The 20,391-nt window shown below is 47.2% G+C and overlaps 1 protein-coding gene across 1 annotated transcript in view; it reads left to right on the plus strand.

Annotated features, from left to right (window-relative positions):
- ENTPD3 (ectonucleoside triphosphate diphosphohydrolase 3) overlaps nt 1-20,391 on the plus strand; it is a 38,698-nt gene that overhangs the window by 15,532 nt on the left and 2,775 nt on the right. Inside the window, exons 5-10 of the mRNA XM_086720512.1 lie at nt 6,481-6,631; nt 9,230-9,389; nt 10,380-10,613; nt 17,082-17,354; nt 17,525-17,635; nt 19,244-19,381. Of these exons, the coding sequence (XP_086576638.1) occupies nt 6,481-6,631; nt 9,230-9,389; nt 10,380-10,613; nt 17,082-17,354; nt 17,525-17,635; nt 19,244-19,381 (1,067 nt within the window). The remainder of the gene's footprint in view (nt 1-6,480; nt 6,632-9,229; nt 9,390-10,379; nt 10,614-17,081; nt 17,355-17,524; nt 17,636-19,243; nt 19,382-20,391) is intronic.

Raw genomic sequence — 20,391 nt, forward strand, 5'->3', positions numbered from 1 at the left:
TGTATATTTATATGTCACATGATCATTTCTGGTTTTGTGAAATTCCTATTCTTGACTTTTTCTCATTGACTCATTGGGGTTCTTTTTTTTTTTTTTTAATGTTTATTTATTTTGAGAGAGACACAGCATGAGTGGGGGAGGGGTGTAGAGAAAGGGAGACACAGAATCCGAAGCAGGATCCGGGCTCCGAGCTGTCAGCACAGAGCCCGTCATGGGGCTCGAAGCCATGAACCGTGAGACCATGACCTGAGCTAAAGTCGGTCACTTAACCGACTGAGCCACCCAGGCGCCCCCGGAGTTCTTTATACATATTGTGAATATGAGTGCCCAGCTAGCATTATTATTATGTTGTTCTCATATTTCCTCACAGCTAATGATTTGTCTTTTTAAGTCTCTTCATTGTGTCTTTTGGTGAACAGGAGTTCTTTTTATGTAGGCACAATTATCAGTCTTCTCTTTTATGGTTTTGCTCTTGTGTATTTAAGAAATCCTTTAGCCTGAGATCATAAAGATATCCTTCAGTGAAAGTTTTATAATCTTGTCTTTTATATTTAAGGTTTATTTATTTTTGAGAAGGGGGGGGAGAAAGAGAGAACGAGTGGGGGGAGGGGCAGAGAGAGAGGGAGACAGAGAATCCTGAGCAGGCTCCACACTGTCAGTGCAGAGCCCAGTGTGGGGCTCGAACCCACAAACCGTGAGATCATGACTTGAGCTGAAACCCAGAGTCAGACACTTAACCGACTGAGCCTCAAGTACCCCACAATTAAGTCTTTGGCACACATAACCAACCCCAGTTAGTGTGTGTGTGTCTGTGTGTGCCTTTTTATTCTTTTAAATGTATTTATTTAAATAACTTATTGTTTAAATAAATTATTTATTTAAATTCAAACACAGTGTAGTATTGGTTTCAGGAGTAGAACCCAGTGATCCATCCCTTATGTGTGTGCCTTTCTAAAAACCACCCTCTTCAGAGCATCATGATCTCTGACTTGGCCTGGAGCTTCCTGACCAGGATGTTAACACATCCTGAATGTGTTACTGAGGTATACCCTCAGCCCACGGACAACAGGTTAGAGACCCTGGACCGGTTTCCCCCAGCCCCAAGCAGCCTCCTTCATTTGCCTCCATGATCTGCCCAAAGATAATCATCTCTGGGGTCATGGCATTGAAAAAGCTGGGAAGCAGAATTAGCCTTTCCCACAGGGAGACTAACAGAGATCTTTGAATAACAGGGCGAATTCTGATCATCTGCCTTTCAATGGAGGGCAGCCAGGAGCTCACCTACCCTGGTACCTAGGTGTCCAGGTTAGGTTGTCGATGAGCGGATATTGAGACAGAGTTTGGGATGCAAGGTAATTGTGAGAGATCCATACCTGTGGGGGGAAGGGAGAAGGAGGAGGACTGGCCAGAAAGAGAAGTCATACTGCCACATGGGCCTGACGGAGCTCCGGGCGATCAGTTAGCTTGCATGGCCCAAGATACCCCCGTTGCCCTCAGTTGTTGGATGGCGGCATCCTGGGAAGAGCAAGACGTTGAGCAAGGCAGCTGTCTGCAGCTAAGGCAAACCATGAAGGAGCGGACAGCGGAGACCCTAAGCCTTTATTTGAAGGGGCGTCTGGCTGGCCTCTCTCACAACGGGGCACTCGGATGTTTTCTGAGTACCGATTGCGTTGTTATCCACAAGACACAGGTGGCCACGGCCTTGCTCGGAGCTCAGCCGGAGATCCCCTCTCTGCCGTCCTCACTTCTGAGCCATCTCCTCCCCTTCAAGCATGAAAGAGGGCAGCAGGATGTTCATTTTGAAAGGTGAGACCAGCCACTTCCAGAAAAGAGAGGGTCGTGTAGGGCAGTCGTTAAGACGTCACCTCATCCCTCCTGTGTGAGTTCCTGAGATGTTTCTGACCTCTCTGAGTTTTGACCTCTTCATCTCTAAAATACGAAGCATGAGAATAGTAACGCCCATCCCCTGGGAATCATTTGAAGATTCAATGACGTGATATGTGTAAAGCAGGTAGCAAATGCACGTGGTAAGCACTTAGTAAGTGTTAGCTGTTATTATTCATGGCACGGTTTAGAGCTCCTGGATATTCTTGCCACGAAGTTAGTCTGTCCAGATCTGTCTTTAGACCCGGAGAGCAATTCAGCCAAGTCAGTCCTGATGATCTTCTGGCTGTAGGGGTAGATGTGACCTTCATGGGAGGGGCCCTTGGCCACCCAGGATGTGATTTAGGAGAGGGGCAGGGTCATGGAGCCCACATCATATCCATAAATGAGTCTTCCCTTTGATCGTAGTAGCCTCAGGGATCCATATATATACTCCAAATGACCAGAAGACCACAAACTAAATCGCAAAATACAGAGTCGAAGTTTGGCAAGTGCCATCGCCTTGAAGACACGTGGCTTCTCCAAGGATAATTTGGGTTTCTGGTTTCCCAGTTGCAAATTTCCCAGGGCTCCCCTGCCTTGGCCAGTCTGAGGGGGTGGTGAACGCTTGCTTGCCCTGCAGTGTTTCCCAGATACCCAGGCTCTTGGAGATTTCTTTCTTGTGGGCGAGGAGGGACCTGGTGAGTATCATCACTCCTCACTTGCCGCTGTTTTCCTGAGTTCACCGGGTGCTGCCTTAGCTGCTGGTCCCCATGCTGGTGTCTGAAGCTCTGGCTGCTTGTCGTAAAGCCATTCCCTGGAGGGCACCGGTCCCCTACACGCCCCTCCTGTCTTTCCCAGTGTGCGGTGCTCAAGCCTGCTGCTATCTCCTCCCACAAAGGACATTCACGTGTTCCCTTTAAACCAGGGCTTGAACTCTACTGGAGCCTAAGTGTAGCCATCTCCTCCACTGAAATGCCTTAAGGAGTTGCTCTGGGGACCTGGCCATTACAGTTTTGAAAGCATCCTTTGCTTGGGTACATATCCTCGAGTAAGTTTTGTGTCATCTGTCCAGCCGCCTTTCTCCAGATTGGAATAGCAGTTCCAACCCTCCTTTCTTAGGGTTGTGAATCCCAGGATCCCATGAGCCCAATCCCGTCTTCCCTCTAGGAGGCTTATGGGACCTTATGCAAATAGGTCTCAGGTGACATGCTCAGATACCCCAAGTTTTGACATTCCAGCAAGGTTCCTAACCAGTCCCTTTCCAGAGACCAGCTCTGGCTGATCCAGATTGAACTGCATGATCCCCTTAGTATAGAGTTTTATACTGGTTTGAAAATCTCATTGGCTGATTGATTCATTTATCTCATAAATATGTATTGAGTGCCAACTGTTTGCCGGTAACTGTTCTTGCTGGGGATTCCAAACTGAAATATACAGGGGCACCGGGCTGGCTCAGTCAGTGGAGCATCTGACTCTTGATCTTGGGGTCATGAGTTCAAGCCCCACATTGGGCACAGAGCTTATTTAAAAGTAAATAAAAAATAGGGACGCCTGGGCGGCTCAGTCGGTTAAGCATCCAACTTCGGCTCAAGTCATGATCTCACCGTTCATGAGTTTGCACCCCGCGTCGGGTTCTGTGCTGACAGCTCAGAGCCTGGAGCCTGCTTCTGATTCTGTGTCTCCCTTTCTCTCCCCCTCCCCTGCTCACGCACTCTCTGTCTCTCAAAAATAAACATAAAAACTTAAAAAAAGTAGATAACAATAAATTAAAAATAAAAGATAAATAAATAGATAAATAAAATATACAAAGTCTGTGCTGTTGTGGAACTTGCATTCGAATTGAGGCGATAGATCAGAAATAAATGGGTATGAAACATGTCAGGGAGAAGTGCTGTATGGAGAAAGCAGCGAGGTAGGCGGACAGAGAGTGGTCCGGCTGTTTTTGACAGGATCATCAGGGAAGGACAAAGAGGGGACAGTTACACAGAGGCAAAGTGCAAGAGTGTGAGCCATACACATTTTTGAGGGAAGAATGTGCTGGACAGAGGGCCCGGCAAGGGAGAAGGCCAGGGGTGGAAGCCGCTCGGCATATTCTAGGAAAGGCAGAGGGGCCAGTGTGGCTGGGGCAGGATGAATAAGAGGACAAAAGGTGAGAGATGAGGCCAGAACTTCGGTCAAGGCCAGCTCGTGGAGGCCCTGAGCTGCAGTGAGGCATCTGACTTGCACTCAGATGCGGTTTCCTCGGAGTATACTGGGAGGCCACTAGGAGATTCTGGTCAGGGGACTAACATGGATATGACCTCTACATTTCACGGAGCATTCTGGATGTAGGACATGGAGTCAGAGGCTGCGACTGGAAGCAGGGTCACCAGGGCTATTATGACGTCATGAAGTTATGATGTCATGAAGTTATGACGTGACGGTGGTCTGGCCGAGACTGCACTTGTCAGCGTGGGGTGAGTTTGCTCCCCAGAGAACATTTAACAATGTCTGGGGACATTTTTGGTTGTCCCCACTGGGGTTGGGGATACTGCTGGCATCTAGTGGTGGCCAGGGATGCGGCTAAACATTGCACAGTGCGCAGGACGGCCCCACAGCAAAGAACTGTCCGGCCCCAAATGGGGGTAGTGGCAACGTGCAGAAACTGATCTAGAACAGTGCTGGGGAGGGAGGGGAGGAAGTGCTCAGATTTGAGAGGCATTTTGAAAGTAGAGTCCGGGCGCCTGGGCAGCTCGGTCGGTTAAGCGTCTGATTGCGGCTCAGGTCATGATCTGGGGGTTCAAGGGTTTGAGCCCTGCATGGGGCTGTGCCCTGGCTGTGCAGAGCCTGCTTGGGATTCTCTCTCTCTCCCTCTCTCTCTCTCTTCCCCTCCTCCACTTGTGCATGCGTGCACGCTCTCTCTCTCTCTCTCAAAATAAATAAATAATCTTTTAAAAAAGAGAGACTCAAGAGACACACAAGCCAACTGGAATGGATGGAATTTATTTGGACTCTAATTCAAACAAACTGGGAGAGAAAAAGAGAGAGGTGGGGGGAGGGGGAGAGGGAGGGAAAAGATGAATATGGAGAAAACAGGCACCTTAACTAGAATTTGGTTCTGTTCGTTTCTACAGGCGTAATAGCAGGCAGGTGCTCACGCTGCTTTAAAAGAATTCTTGCCTAACCCTACTTTCAATTCTTTCTGTGATCGTTCATTTCAGCTTCATGGAGATTTCTGACCAAGCTGAGGAACCCTGTCATGGGTTTGTTTGAGTTATAGGTCTCTCTAGCTGTATTATTTCTTGTTGACATTGATAAACGTGGACTTTTTGGTATTCTTTCGTATTTAATGTTTAGGATAACATCTTAAATTACATATAGTTATGCCACAACGTTTCCTGAAGATAAATCATGACAAGATTCCTTTTTTCCCTCCATGTTTGAACACATGGAATAGATTTGAATTTTTGTTTCATTTTTCCTGTCCCACCTTTTACTGTGTCTCAAAACCCATTGGGTGGAAATTCTGTGAAGAAGTGAATTTACTAGAGCACCTGGCTGGCTCAGTCAGTGGAGCATGTGACTCTTGATCGTGGAGTTGTAGGTTCGAGCCCTGCGTTATATGTAGAGATCACTTAAAAATGAAATCTTTAGGGGCGCCTGGGTAGCTCAGTCAGTTGAGCATCTGACATTGGCTCAGGTCATGATCTCTCTGTTCCCGAGTTTGACAGCTGACAGCTCAGAGCCTGGACCCTGGTTCAGATTCTGTGTCTCCCTCTCTCTCTGGCCCTCCCCCACTCATGTTCTGTCTCTCCCTCAAAAACAAATACACATTAAAAATTTTTTAAATAAAATCTTTAAACAAACCAAAACACAAGTACACTTTCCAAAAGGCAGGTCGTGTGAAAGGAGACTAGAGAGGCAAAAAGCAGATACGATTATCGCTGAACAAAAAGAAGAAGAAGAAGAATTATTTGTATATTTTAGTGAAACATAGTGAAGTATTTCAAGAATGAAATGAGGGGCGCCTGGGTGGCTCAGTCGGTTAAGCGTCCGACTTCAGCTCAGGTCACGATCTCACGGTCCGTGAGTTCGAGCCCCGCGTCGGGCTCTGGGCTGTTGGCTCAGAGCCTGGAGCCTGTTTCCGATTCTGTGTCTCCCTCTCTCTCTGCCCCTCCCCCGTTCATGCTCTGTCTCTCTCTGTCTCAAAAATAAATAAACGTTAAAAAAAAAATTAAAAAAAAAAAAGGAATGAAATAATACCATCTCTGCAGTTCGTTCTGTGGGGAGAGAGAACAGACGACACCAGAGGTGATCATTGTGAGAGCTGGGAGGTGGGTACAAGGGGGTCCATTATATCTTCTTCCCTACTTCTATTGATGTTTGAAATTTCCGTAATGAGACCTTTTTCTTAAGCAGATCCTGTTTCATGTTTTCACTTTTGTAATTCCTTCCTTCTGTATTTGGGGAGTTGACACTTCAGTGTGACCACATGGGACTTAGCACCTCCACCTGTTTTCAACCCCCCCACTCGAGCCCACTGCTTCCCAAAGCCGATCTGGTGTTTATTTCGAAATTGTAGTGCTCTTGTTGGTTCCTGGGAATGCTAAGAAGTGCTGACTGCTTGCTCCTCAGGCTCTGGGATCTCCAGCTATGGGAAAAACCCCCAAGATGTGCCCAAAGCCTTTGAGGATTGCATGCAAAAAGTCCAGGGGCAGATTCCAGCCCACCTCCATAGATCCACCCGCATTTACCTGGGGGCCACGGCGGGGATGCGCTTGCTGAGGTAAGGGCTGGGGTGGCCCCACGGAGCCCATCTGACCGAAATCAAGAATGTGTTGAGCCTTGCCAAGAATGTAACTCTCTGCCTGGGGACAAATCCGAAAGAAAGAAGCCCATATTCTGCCATAAATTTAGGCTTTAAAAGTTGGGACGCTTTTAGTCTTTATTTTAATACCCAGAAAGAGACTGCTCTAAAAGGGATTCCCTCCACCTTGGTGATTTTCCCGAGAACTCTGGGGAAAAAAAGGCAGGTGACATGAAATCCCATGGGGTATACCTCTAGTTTTTTAGAAAAGTAAAAACTGTTTTGGATGCCTGGTCTTCTGACCCCGGTGTGCTAGCAGCCATCCTGAGTGCGACCCACAGTTACGTGGCGTCTACTCACGTACACGATCTCGCTGCAATCTGCTTTACAAGAGTGGTTTTTCACTGGGGCGCCTGGGTGGTTCAGTCAGTTAAGCGTCCGACTCTTGATTTCAGCTCCGCTCACGATCTCACGGTTGTGAGATCGAGCCCCATGTCAGGCTCCACACTGATGTGGAGTCTGCTTAGGATTCTCTGCCCCTCTTCTCCCTCTAAAAAAATTAGTGGAATTTCTGCACTTCACCTCAGGCAAAGCCTTTGCAGCTATCAGGAAACAAACAGCTCATTTCATTCAATTTAGCAGTTCCTTCTAGATTTGTAGCCATGACTTTTAGCCCAGTTGCACTGTGTTCAAGTGCCCTTTCGATCTCTCTTTTTTTCCCCCATTATTGTAGCTCCTTGACCTTGAAATAAAGGAAAAATAGTTTTTATTTTTATTTTTTAAGAGAATATATTTCTTTTTCTTTAATGTCTATTTCTTTTTGAGAGAGAGAGAGAGAGCTCACAGGGGAAAGGCAGAGAGAGAGAGAGAGAGAGAGAGGGAGACAGAGAATCTCAAGTAGGCTCTGCATGGTCAGCACAGAGCCTGACGTGGGGCTCAAACTCACGAACCTTGAGATCATGACCTGAGCCAAAATTAAGAGCCAGACACTCAAGCAACTGAGCCACCCAGGCGCCCCAAGAAAAATAGTTTTTTTTTGTTGTTGTTAAATCAAACTTAAATCTACCCAGGGTAAAGCCTGCTCTGAACTTTGAAAATAAGGCTTTATCCCCCAAAGATGACACTCATATTGCTTCAAAGCCACTTTGTCTGTGGTGCCAGTAACATAAAATTATATGTGTGGGCATAAAGAAGATACACAGAAACAAACAAACAGAGCCACTTTAACATGATGGTTAAAAGAAATCACGAAGCACCCTCGGTTGGATTGGGCCTGTTCCTTGAGGTTTTCCTCTCCTTGTTTCTATCCCTCTATCCTCGTTGACCGAACAGAACGTGGGAAAAAGTTGCATTTCTTTGCCCCGCTTGGAATCTCCAGGGTGTTTCAAAATGATTGAGTTCACCTGAAAGAAATGATACAGAAATGCCTTCCTTCTGCCTTTTCTTTTTTTATGGAAACAAAGCATCCGACTTTTTCTTAGTTGCTTTTTCTCCCACTCCTCTCAGTGAGGAATAACTAGAAGACTCTGTGACTTATAGCCCCTGACAAAAACCATGGAATAGAAAGTTCACCACTTGGGAAAACAGTGAATGTCCCATTTGAATAAATTAAATATTAACTCTTCCTTGTAAAACTTTCTGATGGTAATCCATTCCTTCTGAGGATCTAGCTGATGTTTCCATTGAGGGAAAAGTCAACTATTAAAAAAAAAAAAGCATTTAATGAGAATCCTCTGGGAGGGGAACTGATAAAACTAGGAAGACTCTTGGATTATTTTCCAAACAGTGATCACTTGTGGCTGAATTAGAATGGACCTGAGCTTGTGGCGTGGCTCTTTCTCCTCCTTGAGCCAATAGTGAGCCAGTGCCCCGGTTTTCTTAACCCCGTGATGAAACGGGAGGTACCCTCCCAAGTGAATGTGCTTCCATAAGGTAAAATGGCAGCCAGTGAACAATAGTATAATGCCCCGTCATGAGTGATATTAGAATACTATGTTTCCACTTTCCCGTGGGTCAGCGCACTGATGGATTCCAATCCACTGACGGCCATGATAGCCGTTATATACCCTCACGATGAAGCCTTCCCTGAGAGCAAAGCAGCGACTGCTGAACGCCTAACCCTCTTTCTTTCCCCCCTCCTCCTAAAGATCCCCCTTCCTTCTGGCCTGGCGAGGGCTCCTCTATATGATGCCCCCAGCGGATTCCTTATGCCACCCCTGTGCCTTCACCAACCCCCTTGCCTGTGCTGATCTGAGACAGAGCAATGGTGATTGAGCAGAAGGCCCTTTTGATCAGCTGGTTGCTAGCGAACGAGACAGGAACAGGTAGGGGAGGAGAGAACAAGGGGTGTTTTTACGCAAAGCCGTTTGTCTGCCTGGCGGTGTGACAGGTAACAAGGGCATCTGCCTTGGTTGCCTGGGAGGTTTTGACCTGCAGAAGGTTGCCAGTTTTGCACACATCTGGAAAACCATCCCTGCCAGCGGAGGGGTGGGGAGGTTTGCCTTTTCACCTGAGTGAAATTATTTGAAGACTCTCTTGTCCAGGCACTCAGCCTTTTGTGTTCTGTGCCTTGCATAGGTTACAGAATGAAACAGCAGCTAATGAAGTCCTTGCCAGCATCCAAAACTACTTCAAGTCCCAGCCCTTTGATTTTAGGGGTGCTCAAATCATTTCTGGGCAAGAGGAAGGGATATATGGATGGATTACAGCCAACTATTTAATGGGAAATTTCCTGGAGGTGTGTGAAAACAAATGCATGGTTTTTAATTTTGCTATCTACCCCGTCCCCTGTGGGTGGTCACGTAAGCAGAGGTGCATGCTGACAGGGGCATCTGTCCTGTGTCATCCCTATCATATACTGCATTGAGGAAACAACGATGAGACAATAGCTAAGAAAATACACATAGAGCTGGGGCAAAAACACTGCATCGTAAATAGGACCAAATGCACAGGGGACAGGGAATAGCATCACTTTACTAGCTGATAAGAAATTGGAGGTGGGGGGATCTAAATCTAAAGGCTGTGGGTTTTTTGAAGGGTAGCTGGAGAATGACTCTTCTAAGAAGCTCCGCAGCCCTCTGGAACTTCCAGAGCCCTCAGGCAGTCTGCTTCCCAAACCGTCCTGTGTCCCCGGGTCCCTTACCCTGCCCTGCCCCTTGTGCAAAGGAAAGCCGACCCCAAGGGACAATCACCATGTTACAGAGGACGTGAGCCTTATCCAGCCCAACACCTATCTTGTTCCCCCTCAAATATATTCTTAAATTTTAGTTAATTGCCAGCAGTTCATATTTTAGAAATGTCACACACACACACACACACACACACACAAAGAAACGTCACATACAAATCCACATTTCTAGCTTTCCCTGACCCCCACAACCCGCAAAAGCTGGAAGCACTGGTCCCAGTGGGCTCACGTTGGCAATAACCAACCGGAAGAGTGTGGCTAGACCGGAACGGAACGTGGCTCGTGCGGTCCCCAGTTTGCCACAGTCCCCCACCTAACCTTCCCTGTCGTCCCCACCTAACCTACCTCATTCGTTTATGTTGCCTGTCTAGCCCCTGGAAGCATTTGAGTTCGCCACCCTTGAAATAAAAGAGCGTTTCGGCCTCCAGATGCTCTTGTCAGACTTCTTAGCAAAAAGAGCTGGGCCTTGGGTGGAGAGTCCCGGGCAAACAGAGATGGTGCCTCTGGCCTTTTCTCTCGTTTCCTTTCCCCACCGTGCAGAAGAACCTGTGGCATATGTGGGTGCATCCGAACGGAGTGGAGACCACAGGTGCCCTGGATTTAGGTGGTGCCTCTACCCAAATATCCTTCGTGGCCGGAGACAAGGTGGGGCTGAACAGCAGCCACATCATGAAAGTGTCCCTCTACGGCTACGTGTACTCGCTCTACACACATAGCTTCCGGTGCTACGGCCGCAATGAGGCTGAGAAGAGGTTTCTGGCCATACTTCTTCAGGTACCTGAGCCGGGGGGGGGGGTGGGGGGGGTGGGGAGGGCGGGGGGAGGGGAAGGGGAGGGGAGGGCAGCAGGCGTTCCTTTGGGGGTCTGGAGGGGAGGGCGCCTTCTGGGGTCTGCCCATCCATCTTCTGATGGGATCGGAAACAAGACCAGTTTGCCAGTTCACTCAACGGGGGTCCGAGCTTGCTCGCCCGCTCCCTGTGTTGTACTGACCACTTCCAGGGTATTTGAGTCCGAAGTCTAGGGAAATTACAGGGCGCCAGATGTTTGGCAAATGATTCAAGACCTGGGATCCCTTTACGGACCCAAGCGGCTTTAAACCAACAGCTAAATAAACCTGAGAGTCTTGTGACTCCCCCGAGTGCTGACAAGATAATGAAAGTGGTCCCAAGAGAAATACTTGCTGACAGGGGAGAGGACTGAGCCCTCCCCGGGTGCGGCCTCCTTTTAGATGGGCCTATATTAGGTAGGTTTGATGCCCTTTGTATGGTGGGATTTGGGAGTAACTGAATGCCATCACATTGGTCAGTAATTGATACAGTAACTGTCCCTTGGCCCAGACGGCTTCTGCAGGCATCAACTGGAAGCTTGTCATTAATATATAATTAGTATTTCTTTAATGTTTATTTTTTTTTTTTAATTTTTTTTTTTCAACGTTTATTTATTTTTGGGACAGAGAGAGACAGAGCATGAACGGGGGAGGGGCAGAGAGAGAGGGAGACACAGAATCGGAAACAGGCTCCAGGCTCTGAGCCATCAGCCCAGAGCCCGACGCGGGGCTCGAACTCACGGACCGCGAGATCGTGACCTGGCTGAAGTCGGACGCCCAACCGACTGCGCCACCCAGGCGCCCCTTTAATGTTTATTTTTTTGAGAGAGACAGAGACAGAGCTTGAGCGGGGGAGGGGCAGAGAGAGAGGGAGACACAGAATCGGAAGCGGGCTCCAGGCTCCGAGCTGTCAGCACAGAGCCTGACAACGCGGGGCTCGAACCCACGGATGGTGAGATCATGACCTGAGCCGAAGTCGGACACCCAACCGACGGAGCCACCCAGGCGCCCCGAGGTTGTCGTTAATATAAACTCAGTGTTGGCGTGGTGTGTGTGTCAGTCAGCACTGACTCCAGGGATACCCTAGACCCCAAATTCCAGTGCTCGGGGGACATCAGTCTCAACCATGCATGGCTGAGCAGGGAAAATGAAAATGAAAGAAGGGGACTTTGACCACCTAGAGGGGCATGAGGCCAGCCAGAGGCCAAAGATCCTGGCTTCTGGTGAGACCCAGGGGCAGGGGACAAGGGCTGGGTCAGCCTGTGAACATAGTGGACACAGCACCATTGGTTAATCCCCACCCCTCCCGCCTACTTGGGCAGCTGAGGAAGGAAGCAGTGCCCCTGCCCACCCCCCCACCCCCGCCCCCGCCACTAGCCTGAGGGAACAATGGGCTGGCTCAGCAAAGTGCCATCGGCAAAACTGACATCTTCAGACCCCTGCATTTACTGAGTAGTCATGCAGGGATGTGCGTGAGAATTCACCTCCGGATCCGGCCGCTCCCCAAAACTTTGAGCCTTGCAGGAAAGGCTGGAGCCCCGGTACACATGCCTGTGACATGCCTTGTTGGGAGAGGCTGCACACTGCCTGGGGAGGACAGAGTGGGGGACCCTGCAGGCAGCCCTTGGGGCTCGGGAGACCCAGTGCCCACCCCAGACTCACACCACCCCCACTTGGCCAAAGGGAGCCCCACAGGGAACCGGATCGATCCTCCCTAGCAAGGTCTCCATGACCTCTGCTCATCCCTGATCGCTTGCTAACGTACTTCAGCCAACATGCTCTTCTGTCCAGGAGAGAAACTCTGGAAACACCTCTTTTCTCCATCTCCTTTTATTTCTGGCAATGCTTAATTCCTCTCCCTCCAGTTCTGACCCTAGTCGGGGCAGAGGGCAGGGGGCTCCTCTGAACTCGAAACAGGAGAGGGGGCAGGTGAAATCATCCTTTTCCCAGAGGGAGTGAAGGTCAGAGAAGCTGACCTCTTAAATTCGACTGGCCCTAAGGAAAATGTGTGCATGTGTTTATTTTTACAAAGTTTATTAAAGAGTGATTATTGGGGCGCCTGGGTGGCTCAGTCGGTTGAACGTCCCACTTCGGCTCAGGTCATGATCTCGCTGCTCATGGGTTCGAGCCCTGCATCGGGTTCCATGCCGACAGCTCAGAGCCTGGAGCCTGCTTCGGATTCTGTGTCTCCTTCTCTCTCTGCCCCTCCCCCTGCTCATTCTCTCTTTCTCAAAAATAAATAAACATTAAAAATTAAAAAAAAAAAAAAGAATGATTATCTATGTCGGGGTACCTGGGTGGCTCAGGCAGTTAAGCATCTGACTCTTGATTTTGGCTTAGGTCATGATCTCATGGTTTGTGAGATCGAGCCCCATGTCCGTCCAGCTCTGTGCTGACAACGCAGAGCCTGCTTGGGATTCTCTCTCCACCCCCTCTCTGTCCCTCCCCTCCTCTCAAAAATAATAAAAAAATTAAAAAAAAGAATGATTATCCACGTATCTAAGAACCTACAGTAGAGAACCCAATACTCGACCTGTCTGAGGTCTCACTTGGGTTTGAGAATGTAGGTCTCAAGGTGTGAGCCTGGCCTGGGGGCAGAGGTGGGCGATCCCACCCTCTAATGTGGACAGTCAGTTCAGAGGGACAGGGGCAGCTCTCCAACTTGCCTGGTAGCCTCCGGATGCCTGAGAAGGTGGCTCTGCCCGCAAAGCCTTCTGACTCAGGTGAGGGAAAGGATCCAAGTGTGCTGACGATCACCCACAGATGCACGTCCCGACCTGTCTGGCCAGTATTTTCATGTGCCAAATACATGTTGCCAAGCCCCGGCTTAGAAGGTTCACAAAGATTATTACATCATGAACACTGGCTGAGTAAATTCCACCAGGTCTGGATCTGGTTTCCTCATGTGTCCCAGTCTAGTGTGGATGGTACCTGGAGCCATACTTTGCAGCCTGTTTTCATATGAACAAGCCTCCAGTTGCCCCAGGGTGACAGCATTTTTAGATGCTAAGGACACGCATTCACTTTCTTTCTTCCCCTTTTTAAGACTTTTTCTTCTGTTTTTAAAAAAAAATTTTTTTAACATTTATTTATATTTGAGACAGAGTCAGAGCATGAATGGGGGAGGGTCAGAGAGAGGGAGACACAGAATCTGAAACAAGCTTCAGGCTCCGAGCTGTCAGCACAGAGCCCGACGCGGGGCTCAAACTCACGGACCATGAGATCATGACCTGAGCCGAAGTCGGACGCTTAACTGACTGAGCCACCCAGGCGCCCGTCTTCTATTTTTAAAGTAAAACATGTTCAGTGAAAAAAAAATTAGAAAATGCAGACACAGACACACAAAAATATAAATAATAAAACCAAAGAACCCTAGAATTAACCACCATAAACATACTGTTGCATTTTCTTCCAGTTTTTTTTCATGCATGAATATGTATATTTACAAATTTGGCTTCATATGCTATATATAGTTTTATATCTAGCCTTTTTTTTTCTAATGTTTATATATTTATTTTGAGAGAGAGAGAGCATGAGCAGGGAGGGGCAGAGAGGGAGGGAGAATCCCAAGCAGGCTCCACACTGTCAGCACAGAGCCCGACACGGGGCCTGATCTCACAAACCATGAGATCATGACCTGGGCCGAAATCGGGTCAGACGCTTAACTGACTGAGCCACCAGGCGCCCCTCCAGCTTTTTCTTTTACGTAAAAATACATCATGAGCAATTGCCTGTGTTGCTCAGTAGCCTTTGAACTTATTATTTTTATGGACGCATAATATTCCAAGCACCATTATTTAAAAAGAAAAACGAGATAGGTCGTTTTCTTATAAAAGACAAGTGCATTTTTATTGTGAAAATGTCAAAGCATGCAAAAAACGCATTGAAGTAAAAATGACTTTCCAATGCTAGTCACCTAATGTCTTCACTGTTCACAGCTTGATACATTGTTATTCTAGACTTTCCAGATCAATATCTAACTTGTTTTCTTGATCCTTTAAGATTTCACAATTTGTCAACCATTCCGATCCTGATGGACTACAGGCTATGTCCTGTTTTGCTGCAGCAACAATAATACCGTAAACCTTCTTGTGCACGTAACCTTAATCGAAGGAATGAGATTTTATGAGAAATATGAGTGGAAAAATAGGCAATCTTCCAACACAAACCCATCCAGATTCCCACCAACAATGTTGTGATGACCTTTTGCAATCTGAGAATTTTAGGGATCCTGAGCCATTCCATTAATAAGTCCTTGGATAATGAGGATCTGCTTCTGAATTCCCTATTATATTCACCCGTTTTTCCATTCCTGAGCCAGTATCATGTTATCCTAGTTGCAAAAGTTTGTTTTTCTACTCTGAGACATTTATTGTAAACTTCAAAATCGTTCAAAGTAGCAACAAAGAGGAACTTTTTTTTTCATGGAGATTATGATTGCGGTTGCATTGACTGCAAATTAATTTGGTAAAATACTGGCTTATTAATGATGTTAGGAATTTCTGTGTAGAATTACAAAATATTGTTCCAATTATTTAGTTCTTGGTTTGCATCCTTCAATAAAACTTCTCGTTTTCATTATGGGTCCCATACCTTCCTTTTAAATTAGTTTCCTATGCGTTTTTTAATAGTTCCTATCACTATTAAGAATAGTTCCTATCATTGTCTTTCCACTTTTGATAGGAGTTACCCTGAGATCAAGTTATGCAATAGTTTTCCAGTGGCCTTTTTTGCTCTGAAGCCTAATGGTTGGCCCTTTAGTGCCAATGTCCTGCAAATACTAAGTTCAGGCGAGATTTGTTCCATGTTGAGGGCCTGAACAGCTTGGCCCATTGGCAAATTATATTTAAAGAAGGCATAAAAAATAATTCAAACTCCAAAAAGAGCACAGAAATCATCTTTCCTGAGCTGCTTCTATGTTCCAAGCCAGAAACAATTTATATCTTGCTTCCTGTCCAGGCCACGCCAGAAATAATGTATTTTATTTTAACTATCTTAAAAGCGTGTCAGATTTGGAGGGGGAAATTAAATAACCAGGTATTTCTTTTCTTTTCTTTTTCCCTTTAAAATAGTATTTCCACCACAGGGTGACCCTGGTGCGACATGTTACAAATTACACATAACAATTTTTGGAAATCATGGATTTTTTTTCATACCATTGAAGCAGAGAGGAACCTATTTGTTGCATTCACAGATTCAGTCATAGTAAGATCTTTCTGGAGGACACTCATTAGAGTTATACTGGATGAGTGTTGGACTTCTGTAGGCTTTTGTGTGAAGTCCTGTCACTGACCTTTGTTAAATGATTGCATTACCTTGATATGTACCTCAATTTCCTCATCAGTAAATTAAAGGAGTTGGAATAAATATTGTCTGAAGCCAAAATGTGACTGAGTCAAAATGAGTGGTTTTGAGATTGGGCAAAGTTCAAATACAATTCCTTAGAAAAGAGAGTCCAGAAATAGGACCCTACACATTTTGGAATTTAGCATAAGATAAAACGGAGCATTTTTCACCAGTAAGTAAAATATTGGATAGTCATTTGGAAAAAGTCAAGTCAGGTCTCTACAACAGTCTTTATGCCAAATAAATTACAAGTGGATCAAAGATTTTTATGAATAAGGATATTTGTTGCAGCGTTGTTTATAATGGCAGAATGATTGGAAACTATCTAAATGTTCACATAGAGGAGATACCTTAAATAAACTGTAGTTGATTTGTACAGCGGAGGGCTATGCAGCTACTAAAAAGAAGAGGCCATTCTATATGTACAGTGAACGGAAAGATCTGAAGATACGTTTTTCAGTAAGAAAAGCAAAGGGTGTAACTGTGTATAGAGTACTACCACTTACAGTTTTTAGAAGAAGGAAGAGGGAGGAGAAGAAAAGATATTTGTATATGCGTACAAGAAGTATACACAAAATCTCCGGTAGGAAATCGCAAAAACTGGCAAGAGTGGTTACTTCTAAGGAGGGGATCTCGTGGCTAGACATGGTGGGGAGGGAGCCCTCATTTTCACAATATACTTATTTGCAAACTTCTGGGTCATTTAGTCGGTGGGTAGATAATATTCTATTCAAATTGATCAATTATTCTCAACATGTCTCGTGTTCTCCTCAAAATGGATTTCCTAAAACCTGCTTCACAGGACTGTCGTGGGGGGTGGGTCCGGTAACATGAGCGAGAGCCCAGCGTGGTGGCTGGTGCAGGGCTAACTGTTCGCCCACCCCCACTGGACGTATCGAGGCAACCTGGGAGTTGCCTTCAGGCACGGGGTGACCCACAACGGCATGTTTTCATCCATTTCTCTCTTGGCACTGGAGGGTAACAATAGTGAGACTTTGCAAGAGGGGGACACTTGCCCCCTCACCCCCCCACCAAAAAGTGGTTTCTGACACCTCGCTCTTGTACCTGCAGGATTCTCCCACCAAAACCAGTCTCATCAACCCCTGCTACCCTCGGAATTATCTCACCACCTTCACCGGGGGCTACATATTTGACAGCCTGTGCACAGCAGACCTGAGGCCTGTCAGTTACAACCCTGACGACATCATCACTGTTGGAGGAACCGGGGACCCATCGCTGTGTAGGGAAAAGGTGGCTTCCCTGTTTGACTTCACAGCTTGCCGTGACCAAGAAGCCTGTTCCTTTGATGGGGTCTATCAGCCAAAAGTTAAAGGGACATTTGTGGTAAGAGCAAAACCCGCCCAAAAGCGTCCTTTTTTCCCCCAGTATTTACTTCTCACCTTTCTGTTTCTCTTCTGTTCACCTGCTTCCCCCTCTCTTATTCCCCTAGCCTGAAAGCTCCATGGTGTGTCCCATTCTGAGAACTAACTTCCTTCTGTGTTACGTCCTTCCAGGCATTTGCAGGGTTCTACTACACAGCCAGCGCTTTCAATCTCTCAGGGAGCTTCTCCCTCAGTGCCTTCAACTCAAGCAGCTGGGATTTCTGCTCAGAGAGCTGGAGCCAGGTCAGTATTTAAAGAGAAAAGGGCATGGGGCGCCTGGGTGGCTCAGTCGGTTAAGCATCCGACTTCAGCTCGGTCACGATCTCGCGGTCCGTGAGTTCGAGACCCGCGTCGGGCTCTGTGATGATGGCTCGGAGCCTGGAGCCTGTTTCGGATTCTGTGTCTCCCTCTCTGTCTACCCCTCCCCCGTTCATGCTCTGTCTCTCCCTGTCTCAAAAATAAATAAACGTTAAAAAAAAAAATTAAAAATAAATAAATAAAGAGAAAAGGGCAGGGTGCCCGGGTGGCTCCATCGGTTAAGTGCCAGACTCTGGGTTTTGGCTCAGGTCATGATCCCACGGTTCACGAGTTCGAGCCCTGCGTCAGGCTCTGCTGCTGACAGCACAGATTCTCAAGCTCCGCAGAGCCTGCTTCAGATTGCCTATCCTCCCTCTCTGTCCCTCCCCTACTCGCTCAGTCTCTCTCTCAAAAACAAATAAATAAACATTAAAAAAAAGGAAAGAGAGGGACACCCGGGTGGCTCAGTCGGTTGAGTGTCCGACTTCAGTTCAGGTCATGATCTCACTGATAGTGAGTTCAAGCCCCGCGTTGGGCTCTGTGTTGGCAGCTCGGAGCCTGGAGCCTGCTTCCGATTCTGGGTCTCCCTCTCTCTCTGCCCCTCCCCCGTTCATGCTCTGTCTCTCAAAAATAAACAAACGTTAAAAAAAATCTTTTTGGGGGCGCCTGGGTGGCGCAGTCGGTTAAGCATCCGACTTCAGCCAGGTCACGATCTCGCGGTCCGTGAGTTCGAGCCCCGCGTCAGGCTCTGGGCTGATGGCTCGGAGCCTGGAGCCTGTTTCCGATTCTGTGTCTCCCTCTCTCTCTGCCCCTCCCCCGTTCATGCTCTGTCTCTCTCTGTCCCAAAAATAAATAAACGTTGAAAAAAAAATTTAAAAAAAAATCTTTTTTAATTAAAATAAATACATTAATTAATTAATTAACAAATAAAATAAAAAGGGCAACATCAGTACAAAACACGGAGTAGATCTGAGTATGTTCCATTTGTGAGCACGTGTGTGTTCCGAATTTGGATTTCATGCCATTCTACCTTCCCCACATCCATAAAATGGGGTAATAAGGGAACCTACCTCACACCTGCATTGTGGATTAACGTTCCAGCCACAGACACGATGGTGAGAACCGCGTGCGGTAACAGAAGCAGCACTCGGTAAACTTAGAGATGGTTATTGCGTGATGCTGTACGATAGGACACAATTCGATGATTTCGTGGTGATTGTCTTATGAGGTTCTAGGTGGTGAGGTTCTTTAAAACGCGGTGTTCGGGGCGCCTGGGTGGCGCAGTCGGTTAAGCGTCCGACTTCAGCCAGGTCACGATCTCGCGGTCCGGGAGTTCGAGCCCCGCGTCGGGCTCTGGGCTCATGGCTCGGAGCTTGGAGCCTGCTTCCGATTCTGTGTCTCCCTCTCCCTCTGCCCCTCCCCCGTTCATGCTCTGTCTCTCTCTGTCCCAAAAATAAGTAAACGTTGAAAAAAAAAATTAAAATAAAACGCGGTGTTCTGGAGCATGCCTTTTCCAAGCATGCCTGCCTCATCTGTGTGGAACCTCCTTTTCAGCTCCCGCTGCTGCTGCCCAGGTTTGACGAGGTGTATGCCCGCTCCTACTGCTTCTCCGCCCACTATATCTACCACTTGCTGGTGAATGGATACAGATTCACCGAGGAGACCTGGCCCCAAATATATTTTAAAAAAGAAGTAAGTCAAGGCACGGGTTGTTTCCACCCCTTGCTCTCAAAAGCTTTGTGTGTGGACGTGCGAAAGAAATGTAGAATTTACAGGGGGAGTGGTGGTTTCAGTTTGCTGAAGGGAAGCTGAGGAGACTTTGGTCCCTCGTGACCAAAGAAACGACAGCGGAGAACTCAGAGGAGGTGTCGCTGGAGACCCTTCCAGACGAGGCAGCGGTCAGAGGCCAGGTGCCCACGGACCCTGAGCTCCGCGAGCACAGGACTTGTTTCATTCTTTTCATACTCCTACCATTCAGCACGGGACTGAGAACCTAGAAGGTGTTTACTAAATGTTTGGCAAGTGTATAAATAAATATGTTAAGGATTAGACCTTTCATACTGAAAAGAAACTTTAAACATAACAGTAATTTTTTTTTTAATTTTTTTTTTCAACGTTTATTTATTTTTGGGACAGAGAGAGACAGAGCATGAACGGGGGAGGGGCAGAGAGAGAGGGAGACACAGAATCGGAAACAGGCTCCAGGCTCTGAGCCATCAGCCCAGAGCCTGACGCGGGGCTCGAACTCACGGACCGCGAGATCGTGACCTGGCTGAAGTCGGACGCTTAACCAACTGTGCCACCCAGGCGCCCCTGAAAAGAAACTTTAAACATAACAGTAATTTTTAAAGAGGATAGTAATTAGCTGCTCTCCATTTTACACAGATGTCAGGGTAACGGAGAGTATTAGGGATTCATAGCAGCAGTAAGGAAGAATTTCTCTTGGAATGTGCCTGAGGTCACTGTGTGTACGTCAAGCGTCCGGGGATGGTCCGAAGCTGCAGTCATAGCTGCTACTAGGTGACTGCTCGGTCTGTCACCCTCCGGGCCTTGTTTCCAGGCAGGACTCAGCCTTGCAGACATGTCCACACAGCACTATGTTCAGGTTCGGGGAAAATATTCTCATTTCAGGAATAGCTGATATAAAGCCAGAAGCCAGTATGTTCAATATCAGCTTTAGCAATAATTAGGATAAACCAATC

This window comes from Puma concolor, chromosome C2 (genome assembly GCF_028749965.1).
Source record: "Puma concolor isolate L17-30 chromosome C2, mPumCon1.1.hap2, whole genome shotgun sequence".
NCBI classification, from domain to species: domain Eukaryota; kingdom Metazoa; phylum Chordata; class Mammalia; order Carnivora; family Felidae; genus Puma; species Puma concolor.